This window comes from Lonchura striata, chromosome 11, assembly GCF_046129695.1.
Source record: "Lonchura striata isolate bLonStr1 chromosome 11, bLonStr1.mat, whole genome shotgun sequence".
Classification (NCBI taxonomy): Eukaryota; Metazoa; Chordata; class Aves; order Passeriformes; family Estrildidae; genus Lonchura; species Lonchura striata.
Window position 1 is genome coordinate 12,489,847 of NC_134613.1, and position 24,701 is coordinate 12,514,547.

The following is a 24,701-nucleotide window of genomic DNA, read 5'->3' on the forward strand; positions in this document are numbered from 1 at the left end:
GACTCTCAGAAAAGTACAGCCTTATCTACTCTCCAATATATTTCCTTTAATTTTTAACTTTTAAATTAAACTTTCACAGTTAAGTCAGCAATTGTCCATGTTCCAGATGTTCTACAGATGGCAGAAGATGTAGCCTTGTTTCACCTGTGTGAGCTGGGTGAGAAGTTATGGCCCCACGATTTCTTTCTCAGCAGGTTCTTGTCCCAAACTGCGGTGCTGTGGCACGGTGCAGTGCATCTGTCTGATCAGTCCAGCCCTTTGTTTTGCCATCCTGCATAAGCAAGTGCTGGATGCACCAAATAATGCCAAGGCAAGGCTGCAGATCTGTGCTGGGCAGGGGCACTGGGAGGGGAGGTTTCCTCCTGCTGTGTGTGAACCAGCAGCCCCAGGTGCCCCCAGCCCCTTCACAGCAGCACCCAGGGGGTCTGGCTGTGAGGAGTGACCCAGGGGGTCTGGCTCCTGCCCCCCAGGCTTCTAGAAACTTTGGGGAAAATAATTGTAGAAAAGATCTTAAATCCATTTGAGAACTCCTTGACAAAGTGAAATCAGCATTTCATTCTGTGACATCAGCATGAAAAATATGGAATAAACATGAGGGTCTGGACTGAATTTGGAAGTTATGTCTGTTTCTGCATTTATGCTGTCAAGTCTGTATTATAGCTTGCATCATCTTGATGTTGAAACAAAATCCTGCAGCCACTTGTTTTATTTGCCTTTACAATGTTTGTGTTATTGAATCTTAAGTTGAGATACCCATGCAGTTAATTGTGTTGAATATCTTTTTGTGTTCTTGGTTGTAGGCTTTTTAAAATAATTTTTAAATTGGAGCAGCATTCACTGTAAGCACATAAACATGAAATCGTGCATCCTTTTCCTAGTGAGGTTTCTTCAGTGCAACAAATCTCATTAGCTGAATATCCAGGGTAACTGAAGTTGTTTCATTTGCCCTTAAATTTCTTGTGGCCACTCTTGTACAATTCTTGTAACGTGTTTTTCAGGTTGGATGAATTGTGAGTTTTAAGGCAGACGTATAATTAACTTATTTTTGAAACCACTAGCATATTACTCCTTGTTAGCCTTCATTCTGGTGATATGGATTGAAATACAATACAGTATTTGCTTCTGTGTGTGGGTATGACCCCAAATGAAATTTTACATGAGTCAGAATATTTTCCTGTCTCTCAGCCTGAGGTAGGCATCACCCTTCTGCTCTGTGTTTTTGCAGATCTTACTGTGGTTGTTCAGCTGGTTTGTGTCTCAGGCAGTGTCCAGAACATTGGTGGGTTTGATCTCACTGTTACTGCCATCTTTTCTGGAGATTCTTCAGAGCTGCATTCATTCCTTTGACAGGTCTAGGAATCAAAACTCAAACACAAACTTTTCTTCAGTATTGCTGTTTCTGTGAATGTGTATTTTTAAGCCTGGTTTACTTTAAATGAGGTTTTTTGAGTTTTTTTTGAGAAACATACTGAATTAAATGAGAACAGCATCTGCATGGAATAAGATAGCAGTGCTGCTGTTTCTCTGAGGGTTTGTGGTGAGTTATTTGCTGCAGGTTTGGGGATGACTGGTGGAGAATGAGGCATCCAGTGGGCAACCTCAGGCCAGAGGTGCAGGAGCATCACTCTGCCCTCCACATGGGCTTGTGGGAGTGGCAGGGACATGAGGAAGGGTGTAGCTCTGCTTCTCTTCTAACATTCTGGCCAGGCCGCTTTGTGAAACATCCTGTTTTTCTGTAGCTGATTGTGCAGCCTTGATGAAGCCCTCTCAGAAGCATCCTGCAGGCAAATGCAGCTGTACCCAGGCAGTCTGCGTGGGGCTCAGCATCCCAGCCCCAGGAGGTTGCAGAGCCCAAGGTGGAGCCCTGGCCACTGCCTGGGCATGGCTGGCACTTGGGGAGGCTGGAGAGGAGCTGTGAAAGGGATCTGTGAGGTGCCACAGGAGCTACAGAGCTGTTCCTGCATGCAGCAGCTTAGGGGGTGAATGAGCATTTTGACAGCTGAAGTATTGTTTGCGTTAATAACAGCTAAACCACATCTGTCTCCCTCTGTATGACATTTGAAGAGAAGGTCAAGTGCAATCAATATAAAATGTAGAAATCTGTGTTTTCAAAGGTGTAGAAAATGCTCAACTTTTAAACATTTCATGTGGTTTAACGCCTTAAAAGTGTTTCATGGGACCATTGTACCAGTTACAACCTTGGACTAGAACTCTTCTTTGATAGATTTGGTAGTTTAAAGTAAAACTACGTCTTTGGCCTTGATGACAGGCCCAAGGTGTAGATTTCCAGGGTGGTAATTGTCTCTGAATTTCAGTGTACATAGATATCCTGTGTTTGGGATTTAGGTTTTTTTGCATCCCTTTGAAGCAAGGTGAGGTTTCAGCTATGCAAATCAATGTTTTTCTAGTGGCTGATGATACAGACCTTGCTGCAGTGAATCTGTGTGGGATGCTGACAGATTTTACTTGTACCTTGTACAATCAAGGCATGTTTGGCAAAGGACATGTAAGTGGCTTTTGCTGTTGCAAGCCCCCAGGCCCCAGATACAAAGAATACTTTGTAAAAATGCTTAAAGGAAGGGAAGAAGGGAGGGAGGTGGGGCTTTTATAGCCTTATGATTCAAGTGTAGTGGCTATTTGCAGGGTAGATGAAGTACTCAATACAACAGACTTTTTCCCATTGGGCTGTATTCATGTGTGCATGGTGTGGATGCAGTGCCTCACCTAAATTCCTGTGAGCCAGCTTTGCATGCCAGCATCCCTGCTATGTTGCTCCTAGTGGTGATATCCCAGGGGCAGCTCAGAGCCTGGGTCACTGCTGTCCCCTGGATTCTGTTTGGAGCTCTGCTTGTGGCTGGTCAGGAATTCCCATGAGACAGAATAATGCAGGGCTTTTGATCTTAGGAGGTCAGCTAACTCTGTGTTTTATCTGTTGTTCAGATAAAAAATTAAGACTAATTGTCACTTATATTTCCCTTACTGTATATGATGATATAAATTTCTTGTCAAATTAATTCAGGTCTTAAACTCTACAAGAGGTTTGTAAACTCTACACAAGAAGCTCTTGCTGAGCAGCAAGACAGAAAATACACTCCATGCCCAAAGAGTGTTACTACCTTTAAGAAAACTCTAATTTCTGTTTGGATTTTTTTTCCAAATTAATGATTTCATTTCCCTCTGGCCCTAAGAAGAATTAAGATGAGTTGGTCAGAGGTTTGCAGCAGCCCATTTGTCATGGGGATGCTCTACTTTCCAATCCTGCCTTGGCGTTTTTGTGAGAGAAGAGTAAAGTCCTGTCTGACTTTTCGGCGTGCAGGCAGCAGCAGCACTCTGGTGCCAGGAGTGCAGTGTGTCCTCGGGACTGCCCGTGGGTCACAGGATGGGTGGCACAAATTTTACTGGTTTCAGCAGTGGGTGAAACAGGACTGCCTCCGGAGTGATTGTGATCTCTTTGTAGGAGATCCAGACTGGTCAAGTTAAGACTTGTGTTTGCCTGTTACTCAGCTGTTGATCTGCTTGTGCAGAGCTTATAAAAATTGAACTTTGCTGTTTCAAGTATTTCTAGGCTCAGTATTATTATCTTTGGTGGTGGCACTATGAACCAAGCATAGGGGAAAATATGAGGCTGAAAGGAAATTGTTCTAATAGCATCAAATTGTGTTTTCAAAGCAAGCCCAGCCAAGGAAATCCCAGAGCTCAGAAATCCTTTTGTAATAACTTTGCAATTAGCGAAGATCAGTTCAACACTTCTGCAGTGTGAACTTTGATGGCTTAGTGCTCTGTTTTGTTGTTATGCCCTACTAGCAGAGACAAGTCTTTTTCCAGCCTAGCAATGCAGCCTGCTCTCTCCAGGTGGCCATGTTCAGTCAGCAGCAAGTCCACATTGAATAATCTTGGTGAAGTTTGGCTTTAACTTTCACCAGCTGTTGCTGTTGCACTGGCTCCTTCAGCTAGTGCTGCCAGAATTGATGGTGTCTCTTTGATCCTGACATGAATGAGCTGCTTTACTCCTGCCCAGACTGAGGTCATTCTTGAAAGGGAGAGGGGCAATGTCTCTCATACTTCTTTTCATGGTTAACATGTGAAAGACTGTGGCTTTTGAGGCTGTCTGTAAATAAAAAAGGAGATGATCTCTTCTGGAGTGAAAATCATGCCAGTTCACTTTAGGTCGTGCTGAGAAACTTGAGACAGCTTTCTCTGAGTTGAAATTTCCTTTTTCTTTCTAGGATGTAGCTCATTTAATGAATTTTTCAAACTCTTAGCCAAAGAGCTGTTGAGCTGGGAAGATAGCTGTATTTCCTCCCTCTGTGTTTGTGATTGTGCAATGGAAGTAGAAAACTATTTGCCTGCTGACGAGACTCCTGAGCCTCTTGCATTGCTAATTCCGTTTTGTCAGCAATGTCAATTAGTACTTCAAGAGGTTAATATCTCAGAAGAGAAGCTTTGTGAGTCATATGGTCTCATTTGATAGGTAATTGTTATAGTCTGCTGATTTCTTCATGTGATCTAAAATGAAATCACGAGGTATGACAGAATACTGTGATTTTCTATCATATTTTTTTATTATATAAAATTTTAGTAATCCAGCCAGCCTTCTGACCCACCAATAAGATGTGAAAACTTCTGTGTTTGTTTTCTGCTGCTCTTTCAGAGTTCTTTGTAGCTGTCTATAAACTCTTGCCCAGCTTGTCCTTCCTTGAACAAAGCACAGCACTTGACACTTCCAGAGGATTTTGGAGATGCTGGTTTGTTTGGTTTTTTTTTTTAATGTTGGTCTGCTGAGGCTGGAAGAGAGTCTAGGCAGGAAATGAGATCTGAATTAGTCCTGTCATTATGCATTTAATTATTTATTTTCCTTCTGAATCCCAGGACATCTCCTTGGTATGCCTTCTGTTTTCACTCTGACTTTCAAACTGGCTGAGGTTAAGGGTGGTGCTGGAGGTGCCCTTTGCTGCTGTGTGCCCTCCCCAGCCTCTCCCATCTGCATCAGTGCTGAGCCACAGTCATACCCACAGAGGGAGGATAGCAAAGCTCATTTATTTGGGCCAAATCAGTACTGAAATATAAAGTGAAAGTGACACCAGTGGTAAACTCGGGCTGACATGAAATGTAGCAATATTTATCTAAAATTTTATTTCATGGCCTTGCCTGGAGTTAGTCATACTTGTATCTCCCCAATCAGAAGTTTTATTTTGGTGGTTCAAAATTTGCCTTGAACTACTATGAAGAGTAATGTATTTATGGATCATAATTAGGATGATTAAACTAAAATTCATTTGACCCTTACTGTGATTTACATTGTCATTTCAGTGCTAGAATTTAGACAGCATAGTAATTTTTGAACTAGAATTTCCTTCCCTTTTTAGAAGGCTGATTTGTAAATCATTGGCTCTAGAATTTAATCTTATTTTAGCCTTATTCTAAAATTGTCATAAACCCAATTTTATATAGCAGATATCAGAGTAAGTAAGGTGTTTCCCAAGAAAGGCCCTTGGTCCTGTTTCCACCAGTGTTGGGGCTTTGTTTTTCTCTGTAGGGTTGGATCCCAGTAAAGGCTAGGCAGCAGTGGAATTTTAGTATCAACTGATTATATAAAAGCATGAAAATCTGATTTTGCAAAACATTCTGCTAAGTTAATGAGGTGAAAATGTTGAGAAATTATTCAGTACTTATAATTAGGAACATCTCTGCCTTTCCTCCCACCCATTCCTTTTACCAGGTGTTTTCTTTGGCAGGGATTTAAGGCTAGGCACTGGTGCTGGAGCTAAAAAGCTCCAGCCTGGCGCTCATAGGATGACTTTAATATCTGTGGGGTTGTGTCATGGAAGCTTCTGCTGTCTGTAGTGGCTCAGTTTCTATGGTGATCTGTTTTCTGCTTTCTCTTTCCCCTCTCTAGATGGTATAAAATGTACAGTTTTAGCTGGATAAATTAAAGATCCTTTTTCATGCTGCTATGGACTGCTTGGTTAGAAAATGCTGCACAACATTTGCTGCTTCAGGTTATCAGCATTTGTCTTTCAGGCTGCTGCTTTCTTAGGTTAGGGAACTTTTCTTTTCCTTTTCTTTCCTAAAGGACTCCAGCCTGCTGATTCCTTCTGCTGGACAACATTTAAATGCTTTCCTCTGTCACATTTACTTTGCTTTCTGTTAATTCCTTGGAAGGAATATCCTATCAGAAATATTGGGGGTGAGGAACAGAAATATTGGAAATGGAACCTGGTCAAAGTGTGGTATGCATTCAGTCTTCAGCTGTGTCTGATGCTGGAGCATCTTTTGTTAAACTGAAAAAAAACTTACCTGATTTCTCGCAAGGTTTTGGTTTTTAGCTTTTTGGGCTTTTTTTAAATAAAAGAATTCTGAGAACAGGTGTTGTGTGCTATGCTTGACTATATGGATCTTACGAATTATTGATTTTAGGATTTGAAATTATTATGTGAAATTGTGACTTGAAATTGCTATTATATGAAATCATAAATTTATGATTTATTTAGTTCTACAAAGTATCTTTTGTTTCAGTCCAAGTAGAAAGGAAAGAAAACATTGTTCTTTAGCATGCTACTTGACTTTAATGTGGCACCTCTACTGTCAAGTCCTGTTTAATTATTTTGGACTCATAGTTTCTGTGGGTTTGTGCTTGCATTGCACATACACCCGTTAGCACAGACCTTCATTTCACTTCAAAGTTCCTTCCCTTGTGAATTAGGGATACAGAGGGGCTGAAAACAACTTACCCAAGTGCCCAAACCATGCCTTCTGCTGCTGCTTTCCTCTGTTACACAGTGCTCTGTGATTGGCAGGAGCACATAGTGAGTAATTGCTTGGGCATCTTTTGTTTTTTCAAATAATTTATCTCCTGGGGAATAGGGAAAAGATTCTATAAATAATACAGTAATGCAGCACTTTTGCACTGAAAACACTAACAAATACATATGAAACTAACGAAATTCAAAGAAAATAAGCCACACAAGCACAAATTGACTACAAAGGCAAAGCTTCTTGTCTTTTTATAAAGGGCTGGCAGTAACACCCAGTGATGATGGAGAAAAGCCAGGTATGGGAGCATGACATACTGTGTAGTGGGAATGATGAAAGTGAGTTTTTATTTATTTCATTGTCCTTCTCCTTTCACTTGGCTTATGTGTGTGGGTAGGTGTTGAGGGTAAAAGCATTGATTTAGGCTGTTGTAAATTACTTATGTGCAGTGTCCTTAAGGATGATCACAGGGATGGGAAACAAGTTGCTTCCTGAAGCTGAGAATTCCTGCAGGCACTGAGCCTCCCTGGCAGCTCCAGCTGCAGGTGTACTTCCCTCCCTGGCCCAGGGGCTGGGGCTTCATGGTCCTGCTCCCCAAACTGCTGCTCAACACCTTTTATCATTCCCTGTCTTGCAACAAGAAAGCAATATGAAGTTTTTCATGAAGTCTTTCAGAAAATCCCTAGCAGAAACAGTTTCTAATTTTCTGTAGTGGGAAAACTGGGTTAATAAGGGAAAAAAAAAGCCCTTCAGCATTCTTTGAGGCAGAGGAAGCTATACATAAAAAAGTTGTGTAAGATTAGGTGGTGAAGCTGCACGACCAAATGCAGTTTTCTGTGCCGTCAAATGCCATGCTTTGACAAATACATTATAGTTATTTTGAAATAAGTTAGTGGACTGAGAATGTTTTGCAATGAGGTGCATGAATGCACCTCCAGGGCCAAGAAGCTGCTTTGTGTGCAAAGGTGTGGCTGTGGTGTGATCTCAGTGCTCTCTAGGCATAGCAGGAGCATTGCTTCAGGAGCTTGAGCATGTTAAAAATATTACAGCCTTTTCCTTGTTCTACTCAAGAGCTGTTTTCATGTGTGTATTTGCATTTCACGTGATTCTGTAAGTGACCAGCTGGTTTCTGTACAGCTTTAATTGATTCTTGAATATCAGGTAGCAATTGTATCTTCACTCATTGAAAAATATGAATATTCTTGCTGGTTTTGAAAAGAAATCATATGTTTGCACTGGGTCACTTTTATGAATAAAGTTTGTATGAAGATGGTTGTTAATGGGAATCTGGTTTGTTGTTGGATTTTTTCTTTTATCTGGAGGCCTTTTCAAGCAAATCTTTCAGGTTCTTTTTCTTTCTGCATTCTAAATATAATCAGTTTTAAACTAGCTGTGTTTGTAACTACAAAGGAAGAGCTTTTAACACTTGATCAGTGTTAGGCAGCTTTGCCTAAATTAACACAGATGGGCTGAAGATTCTCTTTGGGGAAAAAGAAGACAAAAATGGCTCTGTAATATTATGCTACAAATGCATTTAGAACGTACTCAAAAGAATTACTCCAAGTAATCTTTTCGGATAGTCAAATTTTTTATATTTCTGCTGATTTTTTTTTTTTTACTTTGTAGATTTTCACCATTGAATGTGTATCTTGGAATACCTTCTGCATGGAAAATGCCTTTTTCTCTCTGTGTAGGCAATAAAATTATGCTTGTGCAGCCATTTATCAGTAGAACAAGTTATTCACCTCCGATGTACTAATTAACTTGCCTCTTGCTTAAGGGTTTGTCTGTTAAACATGTATTTAAAAAAGAAAAAAAATCATTTTAGTGTCATTTATTTCAATGATTTAACTATAGTGCAAGCAAAGCTCATGGATCTTTTGCTGTTGTTATATTGCAGTATGCCAGGGTTTGGATCCCTGATCCAGAGGAGGTGTGGAAGTCAGCAGAACTCCTCAAAGATTATAAACCTGGAGATAAATTCCTTCAGCTTAGACTTGAAGATGGCAAGGTAAGTCTGTGTATTGTTTGTAAGCTGATAGCTCTTGTTCTCAACCAGAGTCTGATGTTCCTATTGCAGGAAGCTCTACTGTCAAAATATATCTGTATTTAGGTGTGTGCAGTTGGTTTTGTCCACTCACTTCCTGCAGCATTTTTTTGGTGTGATAAATTTTACTGTTTAGTTACAGAAGTGAATTTTGCCTTGTTTTTAAAATAAAATAAAAAGCAATTTATTTTATCCTCTTCCTGTTATGTTAGTGGCATCATCTTTTTCTACTTAGGCCATTAAACATATAGCCCTGGTTTGCTGTTCCAGAGAGACAGGGTTGCTAGGAGAACAGTGTTGCAGAGGAAGAGCTGTGACTTTTAAGCTGAACATAACCAACAGAAAATTAATAAAGATAAAAAAGGCAAGGATTAAGAGCATTACAAAGGAGATGCTGTGTACTGTGTTGAGAAATGATGACATGTCCATGTACAGCTCATGTCCTTTGAGTTTTTTTTCATGGAAATAGCAGGTAAACAAAGTGATTTTAGATCTAGAGACAGATGCAATTAGGAAATCTATATTAGAGATGAATTTATTTCTGAAAAAAGTTCTAGGTAGCATTTTTTCCAGTATTTGTGTTCTTCATGGTGTTCTGCCAACGTTCCTATGTTGTGTTACCACACATGAAGCTGGCTATAGATTGGTGGGAATCTTCTTCTCCTGCCTGTTCCACTCAAGAGGAAGACAATAGGGAAGAGCTGATTTGATTTATGATATAGCATATTTTGGCTTAATAAAAAGATATGGCAGCAAAAGCATGGGGTTTACTTAAGTAATAATCTTAAAGGTGGTGTCTATATAGAGTTGGTGTCTATATACATATAGAAACCCCCTCTGGGAAGTTTTAAATGACGTTTTTGGAGAAAGAACTGCTAACTCAAAACACCAGAGAACTGAAATCGTGCGTTGTGGGTTTTTTACCTTTTATGTTTTGCTGGGAGGAGCTGAGTGAGGAAACCTAGCCACCAGCTGTTTGAAGTGTGTCCGTGTGATTTCAGGACCTGGAGTACAGCCTCGATCCGAAGACGAAGGAGCTGCCGCCCCTGCGGAACCCTGACATCCTGGTTGGTGAGAATGACCTGACAGCACTCAGCTACCTGCACGAACCTGCAGTCCTGCACAACCTCAAAGTTCGCTTCATAGACTCCAAACTCATCTACACCTACTGTGGCAAGTACTGTCTTCCACACCATAGCCTTGACAGAGAATGCCCTGGGCAGGAAAAGGAAAGTTGTCTGTTGATATGTCTGCCTTTCACTTAAAATCTTTCAGTGACACGGCATGCTGGACTATTCTCAGGGAAATCACTATGTTTGTGGTCATTAATGGACTGGAGAATATTGAGGTTCAGAGAAAATTGACTTCACTGTATGTTCCTCTAGCTCCCCAGTAGAATCTGTTTATAAAATGTGTATTCAGCAATTTTTGCTTCACGGTGGGATTCCTGTCTGGTTGGTGTTCCCCTTAAGCTTGCTCAGGTTGAGCTAGGTGGGAGGAGGCTAACACACTGCAGATGTAGGGGCTGGCCTTGCTCTTTGGTGAGTTTGTGGCCCACCTATAATTGCCTACTCCTGCACTGAGCTCCTCCATTTCTTTAGAAGACATCAGTTTATTTTCTTTTTCATGTTTTTCCGATCAGATAGAAGTGAATTTGTTCATGAGCCATGGCTTGTCTTACCAGTTACAATTGATCTTGGTTTTAAAAATAACATTTAACTCACAGCAGAGGTTATCCAAACTTGTAATTGCCTGTGGTATTTTCAGATGGCCAAAATGGAGGAGAGTTACTTAAATAATCACTTTATGATAAAGTGCAAAATTGCAACTGAATGGTCTGTTTTAAAAATAAACATTGTGAAGTAGTTTAGGCTTGAAATTTAGATCTTATGCTTCTGGGCTTTTTTTTTCTATGTGTGCATATGTTTCTTTTAACATAACTTTTCAATAAGATGAGCAGCACGTTAAACATGTGATGGACAGACAGAGGCATTAACATCCTGCCACATTTTGCTCACGCTGGCTGCTCCTAATCTGCAGATGCTCAGCAGGACACATCTGTTCCCAGTCAGTGACCAGACCACAGGGGACTGGCTCAGACTTTGCCACCCCCTGCTTGCAGCCAGACTTCACTCCCATGGGAGTGGGTGATGATTCACACTGCAGCTCATCCAGTCATGCAGTTGGAGCACAGAATAATTTAGGTTGGAAGAGACCTCTGGAAATCTTCAGTGAATCTTCCTACTGAAGTCTGACCAGATCAGGTTGCTCAGGGCTTGGACCAGCTCAAGTGTCTGGGTATTTGAGTATCTCCAGTGATGCCTCTCTGGGCAGCCCCTGCTGAGGGTGCACCTTGTGTCCCAGCACTGGAAACTGCCTCAGTTCCCCAGTGCAGACATGATCTGTGCTTCTTCCCCAAGTGCCCCCATGGCAAAACTCCTGTGTGAAAAGGCTTTTGTACAACTGGAGCCTCATGGCCTGAGCTTGGAAGGGGTTTTCAGTCTCAGTTTCATGGTCCCCTAACACCACCATACCCCCTCTCACAAGCCTGTCTGGGTTGTGTCCTGGCTGCTTGCAGACAGGCTCTGTGCTGAGCAGCATTTAAGAGGCTTTCAAAAGGAATGTGTTGTCTGTTGGTTGTTTCCCTATGTTTGGGAAAACATGAAAAAGATACATTTAAAGTATTCCCCAGTGCAGCTGTAGTCGTGGTTTTGGCTGGTTCTATCATTCCTCGTGGGGCTGGGAGGCTTTAGCTCTCCATGGCTGGGTCTGCCAGAGGGCCTGGAGCTGGGTGGGCTGGTTTGCTTCCAGACAAGACTCAAGTGGTTCTGGGGGCTGCTGGGATGTTTGTCAGAAATGTGTGGGGGCTCCTGGTGCTCAGAGAGGAGGAGGTGTCAGAGGTTCAGCGCTGCTGAGGAGCGTGGTGTGTGGATTTATTCACTTGGGATCTAGGCAGGTCTGCGCTGTGTTACAGGCTGAGCAAAACAGAGTTGGCACGTCAGCCCCTAAAAACCTGATCCTTTGGCCACAGACATCCACCTTTCAGACTTCTCCGAAGCCAGGAGATGTCTTCCTCATAAGACAGGACAGCTGGACTGGACAAAGGCACATCAAACCAATATGGTTAATCAAACGTTCTCCGTTTATTAGTGAGATGTTTATATACACTTCTATATAATTTACAGTTTACAAAGGCAAGCTCATTGGCAAGCTAACATTTTGTCTTTGTCTTAAGGTGGCCTAAACCTCACACTATAAACCTGTACTACTTCACACCCAGACAGCCCAGTGCTCCCCATCACACTTTAATACAATTTCTAACTGCGCCACAAACTCTTAATTTCTAACTGCGCCACAGGCTGGAAGGCCTCACAAGGCCCAGATCTGAGGCCTAGGCTGGAGTAGCTCAAATCTCACTCCAGACATAAATCATGTCCTCTGTCTCTCAGAAATGCTGCAACGCTTCTCCATGAGTTCCCATCCTGCTGCAGGTTATTCCCCTCTGCAAAGATTATTGCCCTGGAGCTCAGCCTCAGGGGGGGCTGCATTTGCCTCCTTAATGTGGCTCTCACTCAGCCGGGTCAGTTTAAATCGCCTGTGAAGGTGGTTTGAGCTAACCCAGTTTGTGCAGCCCAAAGGAGACTAAAACCATTCAATCCATCAAGAGAATCACATAACAATATTCTCAACAGTAGAACTGGAACAGCAACGCGTGGATGGATAGTTGTCCAGGGCCCTAGAAATGAATTCAACCATGCTGTCTTAGTGTAATATGTCAAGTTAATATTAAATTATTTAAAATTGCACTTTGAAGTAATTCTAACTTTTAAACAGAAAACCTGCTGATTTCTTAATTTCAAGTCAGCCTTTCCCCAGCAACTCAACTTTGCTTTACTGTTGGAAACGTGAAATGAGGAATTAATGAAGGAAGTTGAAAAGTTAGAAAGGAAAATTTGAATGCTTACATGGAAAAACTGCTACGGCTGTGATGAAAACTCAGTGAATCTTGCTGGCTAGTTCAGATTAGTAAAAAGTACTGCTTTCTCTGCAGGAGAGCAAACTTTAATTAAAATTAAGAAGTTGCTTATATTTATGTTCAGTTTGGCCACAGACAGGTGAGTATGTACAAGGTATAGGCTTGATAGATAGGCTTACTTTGGGCATATATCAAGAAGAATGGCACCAAGAGTAGCCAGAGCTCAATTCAGTGTAATTGTAAGAACAAAAATACACATAAATCTGATTTAAGAAAGGCCATATTTCTTAAAATAGCAATATGATTTAGCAGAGATAAAGAGAAGTTATATGTAAATTAATCTGGATTATAGCCCTGTGAGGCAGACTGATTTCAAAATTCTACAGAAGGCAAATAATTCCTAACTCACTTGTTTTGGTTATTTCCAGATGGTAGTTGCTTGTAGATTTTACAGATTGCTATTGAAGTTAAATGTTTTAATATGCTGGAGACTTGTCACGGGGTTGCTTGTTCCCAATTCAAGGGTTTATTTTTGCCAGCGTAACCAAAAGCAGGAGGGAATTGTCGGAAGTCTCACACAGATTTTGTAATGTCTCTTTGATGAGACTTGCAGGCCTGAGAGGCTCAGCTCAGTGGTGCACTGTATTTCACTTTTTACTGCTTTTTCTAAGGGCAGATGTTAAAAATTGACACGCAAAATATTCCTTGAGTCTTGTAGTACTGAGGTTGCATCCTGTCCCTAAGCCCCCACTCTGATTTTTTGGTTCATCAATGCAGCATTAGAACGTGGCATAAATGTTTATAGAGATTTTTCACTGGGGCTCCTGAGTAATTTCAGCGAAGTTGTGGCTGATGGAAAAACACCGACTCTGCTCACATGGGCGTGTCGAGACATAAAACTTGCCTTGTATTTGAGGAAATAGATCAAGGTCTCTCAGATCTCTCCCTAAAACATCTTGTTTAATGTTTTTGCTATGGTTTGTGCTTGATCTATGGCTGCATGAAAGGGTTTAAAAATTGGTTGATGCTCCCAGCAGTGCCAGACTGTAGGTGCTTTCATTTCCCTTCTCCCAGCTTTTCCATGGAAAATTTCTTCGATAGACATCACAAGACTGTAATCTGCAGAGAGCTGGGATCAGCACTGAGGAAGTCTGTGTGTGCAAGAGTGAATTTCAGAGTAAATTTAGAAGCAAGTTGAGTGCTATGGCAACGCTTCGGAGGCAGGTTCTTCAGGGTGGGTTATCCAAGTGTGCTTGGTGCAGTCACTGTGCAGCCATCTCCAGCTGCACTGGCACACTTAGGCACCAAAATACATACACAGAATAAGAAAGTCTGTTTTTAAAATGTCTAGAGTTAAAATTAGAGGGGTTGTTTTTCCCCCTTATCACCTCGTCAAGGTGAGGAGGACTTGCCATGTCAAGGGTTCACAGTGTGCCTGTCACAGCTGGGTCTCACTGGTCAGTGATTCCCCCCCTGCACAGAACAGGTAACTTTCCCTGCCTGTTGTAAATGCTGCAGGAGAGATGGTTACAAGGAATCTTTGTCAGATTATCCCTGTGGGTAGAGCAATCCTCACTTCTCATGAAAAAGAGAATTGTCCCAAAAACATTTGAGGTCTCACTATCTGTGGCAAGGAAGTTTGTGAAGAGTAAGACTTAAGTTTTCCTGTGCAGGGAGAGTAAAAGAATGGCATTAATTTATTTAGAAATGCTGTAGTGATGAGTTGTCTTAAAAAACCAGATATGTATTTAATTGTTATGGAAAAACTAGAAAATGGGAGGTGTGAGTACATGCTCAGATATATCAGATGAGGGTGTTCTGGTGCCTTCTAGAGCTATAATTGCCTAATTTCCTGACATCCTGACATGAATGGGTGCTGCTCTGTGTCAGCCCTATGAAATATGTCTCCTGTTTGGATTTTAGATGCCTTTAACCAGGAGGTTGTCCTGCCTGATTGGCAGAGGTGCCCTGGAACACAAATTACACTGTGTCTGTACATTGTTGCTTATTGCAAAAACTGAGGATGTTATTCTTTCACAACAGCTGAAGGGTTAACACGCTGCACATATCCAAACTGGCAGTCAGTGAGACCACCCAGCAGTTACACTTCACAAATGAGAGTGTCACTGGTAATTCAGAGTAAAACACAGGGAAATACAATGTACATTCATTGGGTTACTGTACTGAACAGGCAGTATTTCAAGACCACATTCTGAGTCTCTTTGGATTGTGCATTCTAACTTTGGGAAAGATAGAAAGAAAAGGTAAAATGTTATCCTTGATGTGTTTACCAAAGCAAGGGAGAAGTAAACTTGTGGCACTTTGTGTGTGCAAAACTTCATTCAGAATAAATATCTGTTGAAATCAGTAATATCAGGTCCTTATTCTTTAACATTTTTAGAAAGATTAGATCAATAGCTAATGTTAAAACCATTTTTGCTTGGGTTTATTTTGAAACAACTATTAATCATTCCTTTTGTTTAATTTCCTTTGTAGGTATTGTTTTAGTGGCCATAAATCCTTATGAACAGCTGCCTATCTATGGAGAAGATATCATCAATGCCTACAGTGGCCAAAATATGGGGGATATGGATCCACATATCTTTGCAGTGGCTGAAGAAGCATACAAACAGATGGCCAGGTTTGTAGACCAGAGTCTTCAAGTCACTGTTTTCCTGAAAGGAATAAAACAAAGTTTCTGGCTAATGCTCTTCTCTTTAATTTATAGCTTGTGGAGTATTTTGCAATATCTCTCTTTTAGCCAGTGTTTTAGTACGTTTCACAAGGGGAAAGTTGCCTTAGTGAACAGTTAAGCTTTATAAATGCCATGGAGATCATGGCTACTGACACTTAGCAGGTGTTACCACAGATCTTGTCAGATTCAGAACAATTCTGGGATAAGCTGGTGACTAGAGCAGAGGGACGAAAGGTTTCTGTGGCTGACTCTGCTGTCGATTCCTCCCTCTGTAAGATGGCATTCATGATCTTTACTAATGACCACTGACAATTCAGTGGAGCACTGTACCACAGACTCAGGGTAGAAGTAGTGCAGAAGCACGTAGTGAATAGCAGTAACAGATCCTTTGCCATGGTTCCCTAAAGCAGCTCTGCTGGGTGCCTGGACTGTCCCAGCAGCATCCATCCTGCAGGAGCATCCTGCTGCAGGCACTCCTGGCAGGCTGCTGGCTGCCTGCCTTGTGTCTGCCACCTGCACTCACCTTATGCTGTGCTGCTAACATTCATGGTGGAGGGGTCGTTGCAAGCTGGGAGCACAGAAGCTCAGTGTCTTTGAGAGAACAACTGGGAATTAATTGTGTTTGTGTTTCAGAGATGAGCGGAATCAGTCAATCATTGTCAGTGGGGAGTCTGGAGCTGGAAAGACTGTCTCTGCTAAGTATGCCATGAGGTACTTCGCCACGGTCAGTGGCTCTGCCAGTGAAGCCAATGTCGAGGAGAAGGTCTTGGCCTCCAACCCCATCATGGAGGTAAGAGAGCTGCTGGTCCACGCCCCACCCTCCAGCTGCAGTCATTACTGTGACAAACATAAGCATTCAACAGAGAGAACAGTACCTACTTCTTAAAAACATTCATAAATAGACATTAAAATTTTGTGTTTAATCCATTACAAGGAGTTGCTTTAGGCATAATTTATGAAAGACTGAGAGAAGATGGGAGGTAATGTTTCAATATTGCTAGCATATTTCACATAAGGCAATTTTAATGTGAATACTGTTTTAAGTTGCTTCAGCTTTGTAACTGGTAGGTCCCAGACTGCTGGCCAAATGCAATTGGAGATGACTGGTTTGGTGTGTATCTAAAGAGGATAAACTGTTGGTCTTACCCACCAAATATGTACATCACACAGTAGATTGTACTCTGAAAGGAAGTAAAGCAAATGTTAAATTTTAGGAAATAAAATTAGAAAAGAGAGACTGAGGAAACAAAGTTGCATGGGATGCACACCATTATTTCAGAGAAAAAAACCACATCAGAAGACATAATTTTTCTATAAATAGCTCAGACTCATGTTTCAGTTCTGGAAATTGCTGTAACCAGCTGTAGTCAAGTCTCAAAGCCATTAGCTTTGGAGGGCATGTGCTGGCAATAGACTTTGAGAGGACATGTACAATTCCACCTGCTTCAGGGTCTCTGTTCTCTGGGAAGCTCAGGAGACACTAATTCTGATGTCACAGCCAAGCAGAAAAGATTTCTTAGACTTATCTCATGTCTTCGCCTACATATGTGGATTCAAGTTGTGGCTGAAGTTAAGGAACTATGTTAAGAAATGATTCATCAGAGAGAAAGTCTTGGGGAAATTTCTGGAGAGAAGTAACTCTGTCCATAGGCACACACATACTCATGCCTTGGTAATTGTTTGGCATCTCTCTGCAGTGTGAAAGATCATGAGTAAATAGAGTGCATGCAGTGAAATGTGAAATGCAAAATGCTGCCATTGTTTTTTTCCTCAGGTATTTTAAAAAATGAACTGTATTTTATTCCTCCTTTCCTCCTGACATGAGGAGTTCATGATACTCAAACTATAGCTGCCCCATCACAGTTGTGTGTGTCTGTCACAAGGTAATTGTGCCTGGTTTGCGGTGCTGTGTGGTGCTTGGAAATTTCTTCTGTGGGGTAAAACAAGCTGTGCTGTGCTGGGCAGTGACTCATCCAAATGTCCAGCATGGGAGGAAGCCAAGGAGCTGAGCCTTGCCTGGGGCTGCAGCTGCCCCAGGGGCTGGGGACAGCTGTGCCCTGGGGAGCAGTGGCAGCAGTGCAGCTGTGAGCTGCCCCAGGGAAGGCCCTGCAGTGCTGCAGTGCTGCAGGAGTGCCAGGTCCCCTCCAGGGCCAGCTGAGCCGGGCTGTGGCTGATGGGAGCGGGTGCTGAGCCCCCCTGCCCTGCCCTGGCCAGCAGGGCAGTGGCTCCAGCTGTGCTCACATCAGCCTGCAGTGGCAGCCCTGGGAGGGGCTCTGCTGCACAGGCTGTGCCTGGGTGTTTGCTGCCTGAAACACAAACTCTGCACTTCCCCTGCGCCACTTCTTCTGCTTGGTCTGGAAGCCTAAAGCCAAATCCTGCTCTCAGTCCTTGGGCCCCACCTCCCAGTCAGTGGCCATCAGCTCACCACTGAATTATCTAAATTAACTTCCAAAAGCAAGGAAATTTGAATTGATTAGAAGAGTTTCCCATCTATACCTTTTTTTCATTCACCAAAAATCAGTGGGGGTACTTTATTTTCTAGGTATTACAATTTTTTGAATGTCGGTATATCTAAATATGTATTTCAGTTGCTTTAAAAATAATTATAATTGGATGAAAGTTATCCTTTTAACTTCCAACACTTGAACTTTAAATTAGCTTTAGAGTGAGTGTTGTAAAATTTGATGTTGAGACAGACTCTTACGATAGCATAATTAATGTTTTGAATTCTTCAGTTGATAAATCCGTAGAAATACAAATTAACCCATATTTTTTAGGAAGAAAATGAGTGCTTCATTTTAGAAACTGGGAACTCCTCATTTGCTAAGCTGACTGTAAAATCTTAGGAGCAGAAGGTCATTTAATTTTTAAATTTCTTTTTGGACAACCTAAACATCAGAATTTTATGACCTACCGTCACATTATCTTAGCCTACTAAGTACTCAGTAATGTCAAGAGGTAACTGTACATTTCTAACAACCATTTAAGTGACCACTTTTGTAGTCAATAGCTATATACAGTTTTCCTATTGCAAATGTGGAAAACAATAAGTCTTAAAATACATCTTTATATGTAATTTCCTGCCCCTCATTCTTTATTACCCTTTATAGCTATGCAAATAGTACAGCTTTGTATGTATTCAGGGAAGCAATCTGATAATCCCAAAGACTCTGTTTTTATCAGTACTACCTTTCAAAGGAATAATTGGTTTCTGAAATATTATAGTATTATACTGCTACCACCACTACCAGAGTATATCACAGTACCAATAAGTTTCTTCTTTCAAAAAAACACAAGAGTGCAGTTAGAGTACATTCAGTTTGAATGAATTTGATGTTTCTTAGAAGTGCAGAGATGCAGTTTGTTCCTAGATCCTTTCCAGCAGCTGTCCCTCTGATGCCCACTTTGACATCTGTTGGGTGTACGTGCTGCTGCTGCTCTCGTGGGCTTTCTGACAGTCTAATCCCACTTTCCAGGCTGTACCAGCTGGCACTGACCCATTCACTGGCCTTCTGCTGCAGATTTGGGATACTCAGCAGTGCTGCTTGCTCTCATTTGTTTTTCTCAAGTTTATTTCAGTACACAGCTCCAGTGGATGGCTGCGTGGACTGGGAAATTTGGACACGGATGCAGTGGTGCACTTAGGGTTTAGTAACACACACAGTGCCACATGATGAGGGGCAGTGTGCTGCATCTCAGTTATTCCAAATGCCATTCTTTTTGATACAGACATACCTTTAGGAATTGTTTAGAAGGTGATTTGCTGTATGATGTCTAAAACATGGTCTGATTGAGAAGAGTAAATGCTTTTCTTTGGAGTTCAGCATGTTGTGATTTGCATGCCTTGAATTCTGGTGTATCCAGCTGGTATTTGTTGTACCAGGGGTGAACCCTAACACTGATGAGGTAAGGCAGAATTCACCATGTAGGATCCACAGTCATTATTTGCCCTGGGCATCCCAGGACATGTAATATAGAGGAAATGCACAAGGTATTGTTTGTTGTGTGTGGAGCTGTATTGAATTAATTGAGAAAGTTCAGCACAATGCAGGGCAGCATCGAGGGCTGTCTCTGGGACAGTAACCAAGCTGCTGTGGAAGGGATTAAATTTCAGGCAGATGACACAAGTCTTTACAGGTTAATTTTTAGATTATGCTTAGACACACAGTAAACATTTTTAAATGTTATGTTTGCAGAAATAGTTTGGTGATGTGGTGATTAGAGAGTAATAGTAATGATAAACTGTTAGCCAGGCAGAACGGAGTGGGCTGTGGGTTTATAATAGGTAGACTTTCAAAAGTTGCAAGTACTATAGATGTGTGTGTACACCTACACATATAAATATATCCAGGTGAAGTAATTCTTACAGTTAATTAAGTCCTTAAAAGAAATCTATGTGTATGTGAGCTTTCTGTTAGACTCTTTATTTCCTTTTGAAAGACTTCAAAGAACAAGAAAGGATTTTTAGCTGTAAAATTAGACTATGTGGAAGTGAATTGCTAGCTGAATATCAGCTCCTAGTCTTACATTAATGAAATAACTATTTTGATGTAACTTTTTGAGGCAGAGACTGTTCTTCATTAGAGTTTTGACTATTTTTAAACCAGGACACAATTATTGTTGTTAACTGTTTATGAGCGATGTAGATGATTAAATAGATGTGATAATTTCTACAAGCTGTTTAACCTTTACAATATTCCCTTTTTTTAGTCTATTGGAAATGCCAAAACTACCAGGAATGACAACAGCAGTCGCTTTGGTAAATACATTGAAATTGGTTTTGATAAGAGGTATCGAATCATTGGTGCTAACATGAGAACTTACCTCTTGGAAAAATCAAGGGTGGTGTTTCAGGTAAATGTACTGAAATCTCTTCATTTTGTTATGTCCTGCTTGAGCCAATCCAGTGTCCGACACTTCCTCTCCATCTTTGCCTACCTTATTGTCTAGAGCTCAGTAAAAATGGACTTGTTCTTGACTGGCTGCCTAAAGATATGAAAATAATTATTACAGTTTGTACCATGTGGGGATGTTACATGAAGAGCTGTTGTGTATTTTAGAAGTAAAAGACAGTTATAGCACATGGTTTAGCTGGAAGAGAGTATTTTTCATTTCTTTTGGGTTTGAAGGTGTGGAATTTGGAGTGCTTAAGTTCAGAATTACAGTGTAGGTCATAAGTCATTACCTTCTGAGCTGTGTTTGTCCTTAATTTTAAAATTCAAGATTTGTCTTGGCAAGGAAGATACTCCTTTTACCACATTACTATAAAGGCTGAGGCAAATAGTGTTAATTATTTTTGGAAAATTAAAAACTTCTGAGTGTGATCATTTCACTCACCTACAGAATTCTGATATAAATAATTAATAGTAATCTACAGTTCTGAAAAGTGAAATAATACTTTTTTTTAAATGAAAATGTCTTCATGCTTCTTGCTGTTGAAAATGGATTAAATTAACCAAGAAGGAAGTGGAAGATGCTAATTTATCTTCCTTTTTTCCATGTGGTTTCTGTGCTTTTAATGTATTGCTAGAGAAAGCATTATATATAGTAATTCTGCTTATGGTTGTTTCTGCCCCTTGTTAAGTGGTGAAAAATAACAAATTCCTTTCTTTTTAAAGGCAGAAGAGGAGAGAAATTACCACATCTTTTACCAGCTTTGTGCCTCTGCAGCATTGCCCGAGTTTAAAACTCTACGATTAGGTAAGAATGGTGTGTGATTGTAGGGATAGCAGCATCTCTGAGCTTTTTGAGCAAAAGACCCAAAAGAAGAATTGCTGGCTTTTAAATTCTAAACTTTTAAACCTTTAAGTGCTAAAATGTATTGAGAATAACTAAAATGATAGACCTGGGACTTTGTGGTTTTCTGGTAGAACAAAATTAACAGATTTGTTTATTCAGCAGACTCGAATACACTGCAGCTGTAATCAACAGGACTTACTATGTCCTGGAGTGTGAAATTTTCTCTTAGTTCTTTAAAACACTTTTTCCATTGTTCCAGCCACTAGAGAATTTTATCCCTTCTGGTATAAGCATCTGAAAAGCTTATTTTGCATCTGCATACTTTTACTTGGGCTGTTAGCAACATTTGCTTTACAACCACTGCTAACCTGGTGATCAAAAAGCAGATGAGGGAATCTTTTCTTTTATCAAATTAAAATGTTGATAGAAGGAAGGTTTCTCATTTGACAGGAGTTGGTGCTTTGTAAAAGAAAAGCGTGATGATGACCTTAGACAAACAAGCCATAATTTTAAAAATTCAGTATAAATTGCAGTGGTTCAGTACATTTTTAAAAGTCAATTTCATAATAGGAAAACTGCACAGCCTGTGCTGGTTTCTGAAATACTGTTCTGGTTTTAGAGTGCTTCTCTGCTCTTCTGCACCACCCTGGCACATTTAGGATTCACATCTGCTAACACAGGAAAGAAAGGAACTGATGTAATTTTAACTGAAGAAGCCATTTAGCAAACTTCTCTTTCAGCATTCTTGGAACCTTAGCTGATCAGAAGAAAAGGAGTCTGTTAGTGCAGCTGGAAGCATGGCCAGTGAAACCACAAGAATTTACACAGGAGAGCTGCTGGTCTCCCAGTGGAGCCCAGTGCTGTCCCAGAGCAGTGTGACGCTCTCTCCTCTCCAACCTCCACTTCTCAGCCTGAAGCACAGATACACATAAGGCTGAGCCAGATCATAAATTAGAAAATAGAAGAAAATGGGCAAAATATAATATCCTGATGTAGTAATAGCTTAGTATTATCTGTCACATAATTCTAAAGTTCTGCTGCTCTCAACTCTGTGGCTACTGTGTAGGTGGTTGGTTCAGGCTTGGTTCAGTGATTATTCCACAATTGTGGAAGTCTGAACCAAGGTTAGGTAGAGAATATGCTTGAGGACCTACTGTGGGAACCAGGTAGCTTAAAGAATATTTACTTGCACAGTTAAATCTTGAAAAAAATGCTCTTTAGAATAAGTGGGTCTTATGAGCCAGAAGGTGAAAATATACATATGTTAGATCATGGATTCTGCCAAGAGTAGCTTAATCATGACACAGCATTACAGATGTCCTGTGAATTTCTGCATCAATGTGTGTAAAATATATATTTTTATTATTACAGGGAATGCAAATTACTTTCACTATACAAAGCAAGGTGGAAGCCCTGTGATTGATGGTGTTGATGATGCTAAAGAAATGGTGAACACCAGGCAGGCCTGCACTTTGCTAGGTAATTGGTAAATCACAGTCATATCCTAAATCTGATACACTAGCAAGTGTTTTCTATATTATTTGTGTATATTTTTTTCATACTCTGTTGTGTTTAAAACTAGAAGAGCTTGATAAATTTTGGGACTGAGATACTTGTATTGCATGAAGAAGATATTTTTTGTTTATAGTTCTACTACAATTTAAGAGGAAGTGCACATTATGTGAACATAAATGGTGGGTTCCCTTGGTATAACATATACAGTGCTGGAGGTCACTGACAAAGCACTTTGAAACAGCAAATTAAATGATTCATTTTAATGGATATTTGTTTCATCTGGTTGTAAAATGTTTTTGATAGAAGTGGAGCCAATTAGCACTGTCAAATGTCAAAGTCACACACAGCAGTCACTGTTCTCTCCTTAACAATTGTTTTCATCAACTGCAGCTCTCCCCATTCAAAACATTTTATTCATCCTTTTCCAGGGATTAGTGATTCCTACCAGATGGGAATTTTTCGAATCCTTGCTGGCATCCTTCACTTGGGCAACGTGGAGTTTGCATCTCGGGATTCTGACAGCTGCACAGTTCCTGTGAGTGTCAGGGCATGGTTTGCACTCTGACAGGTCTGCCTTCTGCTTGTTTGCAGGGACCTCTTCTGAAAAAGAAATGGAAATGGGTTTATTTCTAATTTGCTAACATTTTCACAGTTTTTTGCAGATAGATTCAACTCTTCTCAATTCAAAGGCTTTCGACAGTACTCTCTCTATTATAACATTGGTATACAATTATAGCTGTAATTGATTTGTCCTAGAAAAGTCTAGTAGGCAGGCTAGCTTTGAAGTCCTGTGCAGATGTCTGGATCTTTATATTCCTGCTTGAGTATCTTCCCTGCACGCAGTAAGTGCTTTGCCAGATGGGTTTTTTTTTGACATGGAGTGCCAGAATGCCCTAAATAATTGCAAAATAATTGCTTTGCAGAGTTCTCTGTGATGCTTAGACATGACCATAGGATATACAGATATGATTTGTGTGACTAATCTAAGTGTCATGGTTTTATCAGTTCTTTTTTGCCTTGGAGATCAGCAACAAGGACTGAATAGTCTGATCTGAAAAACCCTCCTCATTGGTGAGGGCCCAGGCTTCTTAGTCATATTCTGAAGATGAAAAACAAAACAATTCTGGCTGGTCTCTTCTTTGGATTCAGAGAGACCCGTTTCTCCTTCTGCCTCTCTGAATGTCTACTGCTGGCCTGCACAACCTTCAACTTTAGCAACAATAAAGTTGCAGTAGTAGCAACACTTTCAGAGTTTTTTTCTTTTCTCAGTTCCTTTCTCGGGAATCTGCAGTGGCAGTTTCTGGAGCTGAGACAGCAGGTCCTTCATGGGGCCAGAGGTGATTGCTGTTCCTGCCCTGACACCACATGCCCGTGGGGTCTCACAGCTGCTTTGGAACCACAGCAGTAGTCTGGCTCCTTGGTGTCTTATAAAGGTTTTCACTACAAAGAAAGGTCATTTAATGATAACAGGTAGAAAGCTGATAAGCCCCAGGACATGAGGATCTTGTCTGTGTTGTGCTGAGTATCTCCAGTGCAGGAATCCCACTGGCTGAGCTGGTAAAAAGCTGCAGGTTCCTGTGCAGCCCTGGCCTGGCCTGACAGCAGCTGGCAGGCAATGGTGAATGTGTGCTCAGGGGCAGCATTACCTGGGCTGTGCTGTTCTCTGGCAGTACCATGCCAGCACAGAGCTCTGGCCATGCACGCTGCTCTGCTGGGGGACACTGCTGTGATGGAGCAGTGGTGCTGCAGAGTGCTCAGCAAAGGGCTCCCTATGCTGCTGTGGCAATAAATCAGTTTCTTTAATGTCAGCTTGAGCAACCCTAACATGACATTCTTTTGTGCAGTGTTCATAAGTATTATTACTTTATTATTGTCTTCCAAGCCAGTAAAACATGCTCAGTTAATTGGATTTTGGAGGTGTAGCTGCATGGGGCCTGTATGCTGTAAGAACTAGAAAAAGCCCCAGAGAAGTCACA

The 24,701-nt window shown here is 41.1% G+C and overlaps 1 protein-coding gene across 2 annotated transcripts in view; it reads left to right on the forward strand.

Annotated features, from left to right (window-relative positions):
* The window catches only part of MYO5A (myosin VA), an 83,542-nt gene that overhangs the window by 12,202 nt on the left and 46,639 nt on the right, over positions 1 to 24,701 (forward strand). For both annotated transcript variants that reach the window (XM_077785895.1, XM_077785896.1), the window contains exons 2-9: positions 8,654 to 8,764; positions 9,802 to 9,973; positions 15,273 to 15,417; positions 16,105 to 16,261; positions 20,182 to 20,325; positions 21,090 to 21,171; positions 22,582 to 22,689; positions 23,154 to 23,260. In XM_077785895.1, the coding sequence (XP_077642021.1) occupies positions 8,654 to 8,764; positions 9,802 to 9,973; positions 15,273 to 15,417; positions 16,105 to 16,261; positions 20,182 to 20,325; positions 21,090 to 21,171; positions 22,582 to 22,689; positions 23,154 to 23,260 (1,026 nt within the window). The remainder of the gene's footprint in view (positions 1 to 8,653; positions 8,765 to 9,801; positions 9,974 to 15,272; positions 15,418 to 16,104; positions 16,262 to 20,181; positions 20,326 to 21,089; positions 21,172 to 22,581; positions 22,690 to 23,153; positions 23,261 to 24,701) is intronic.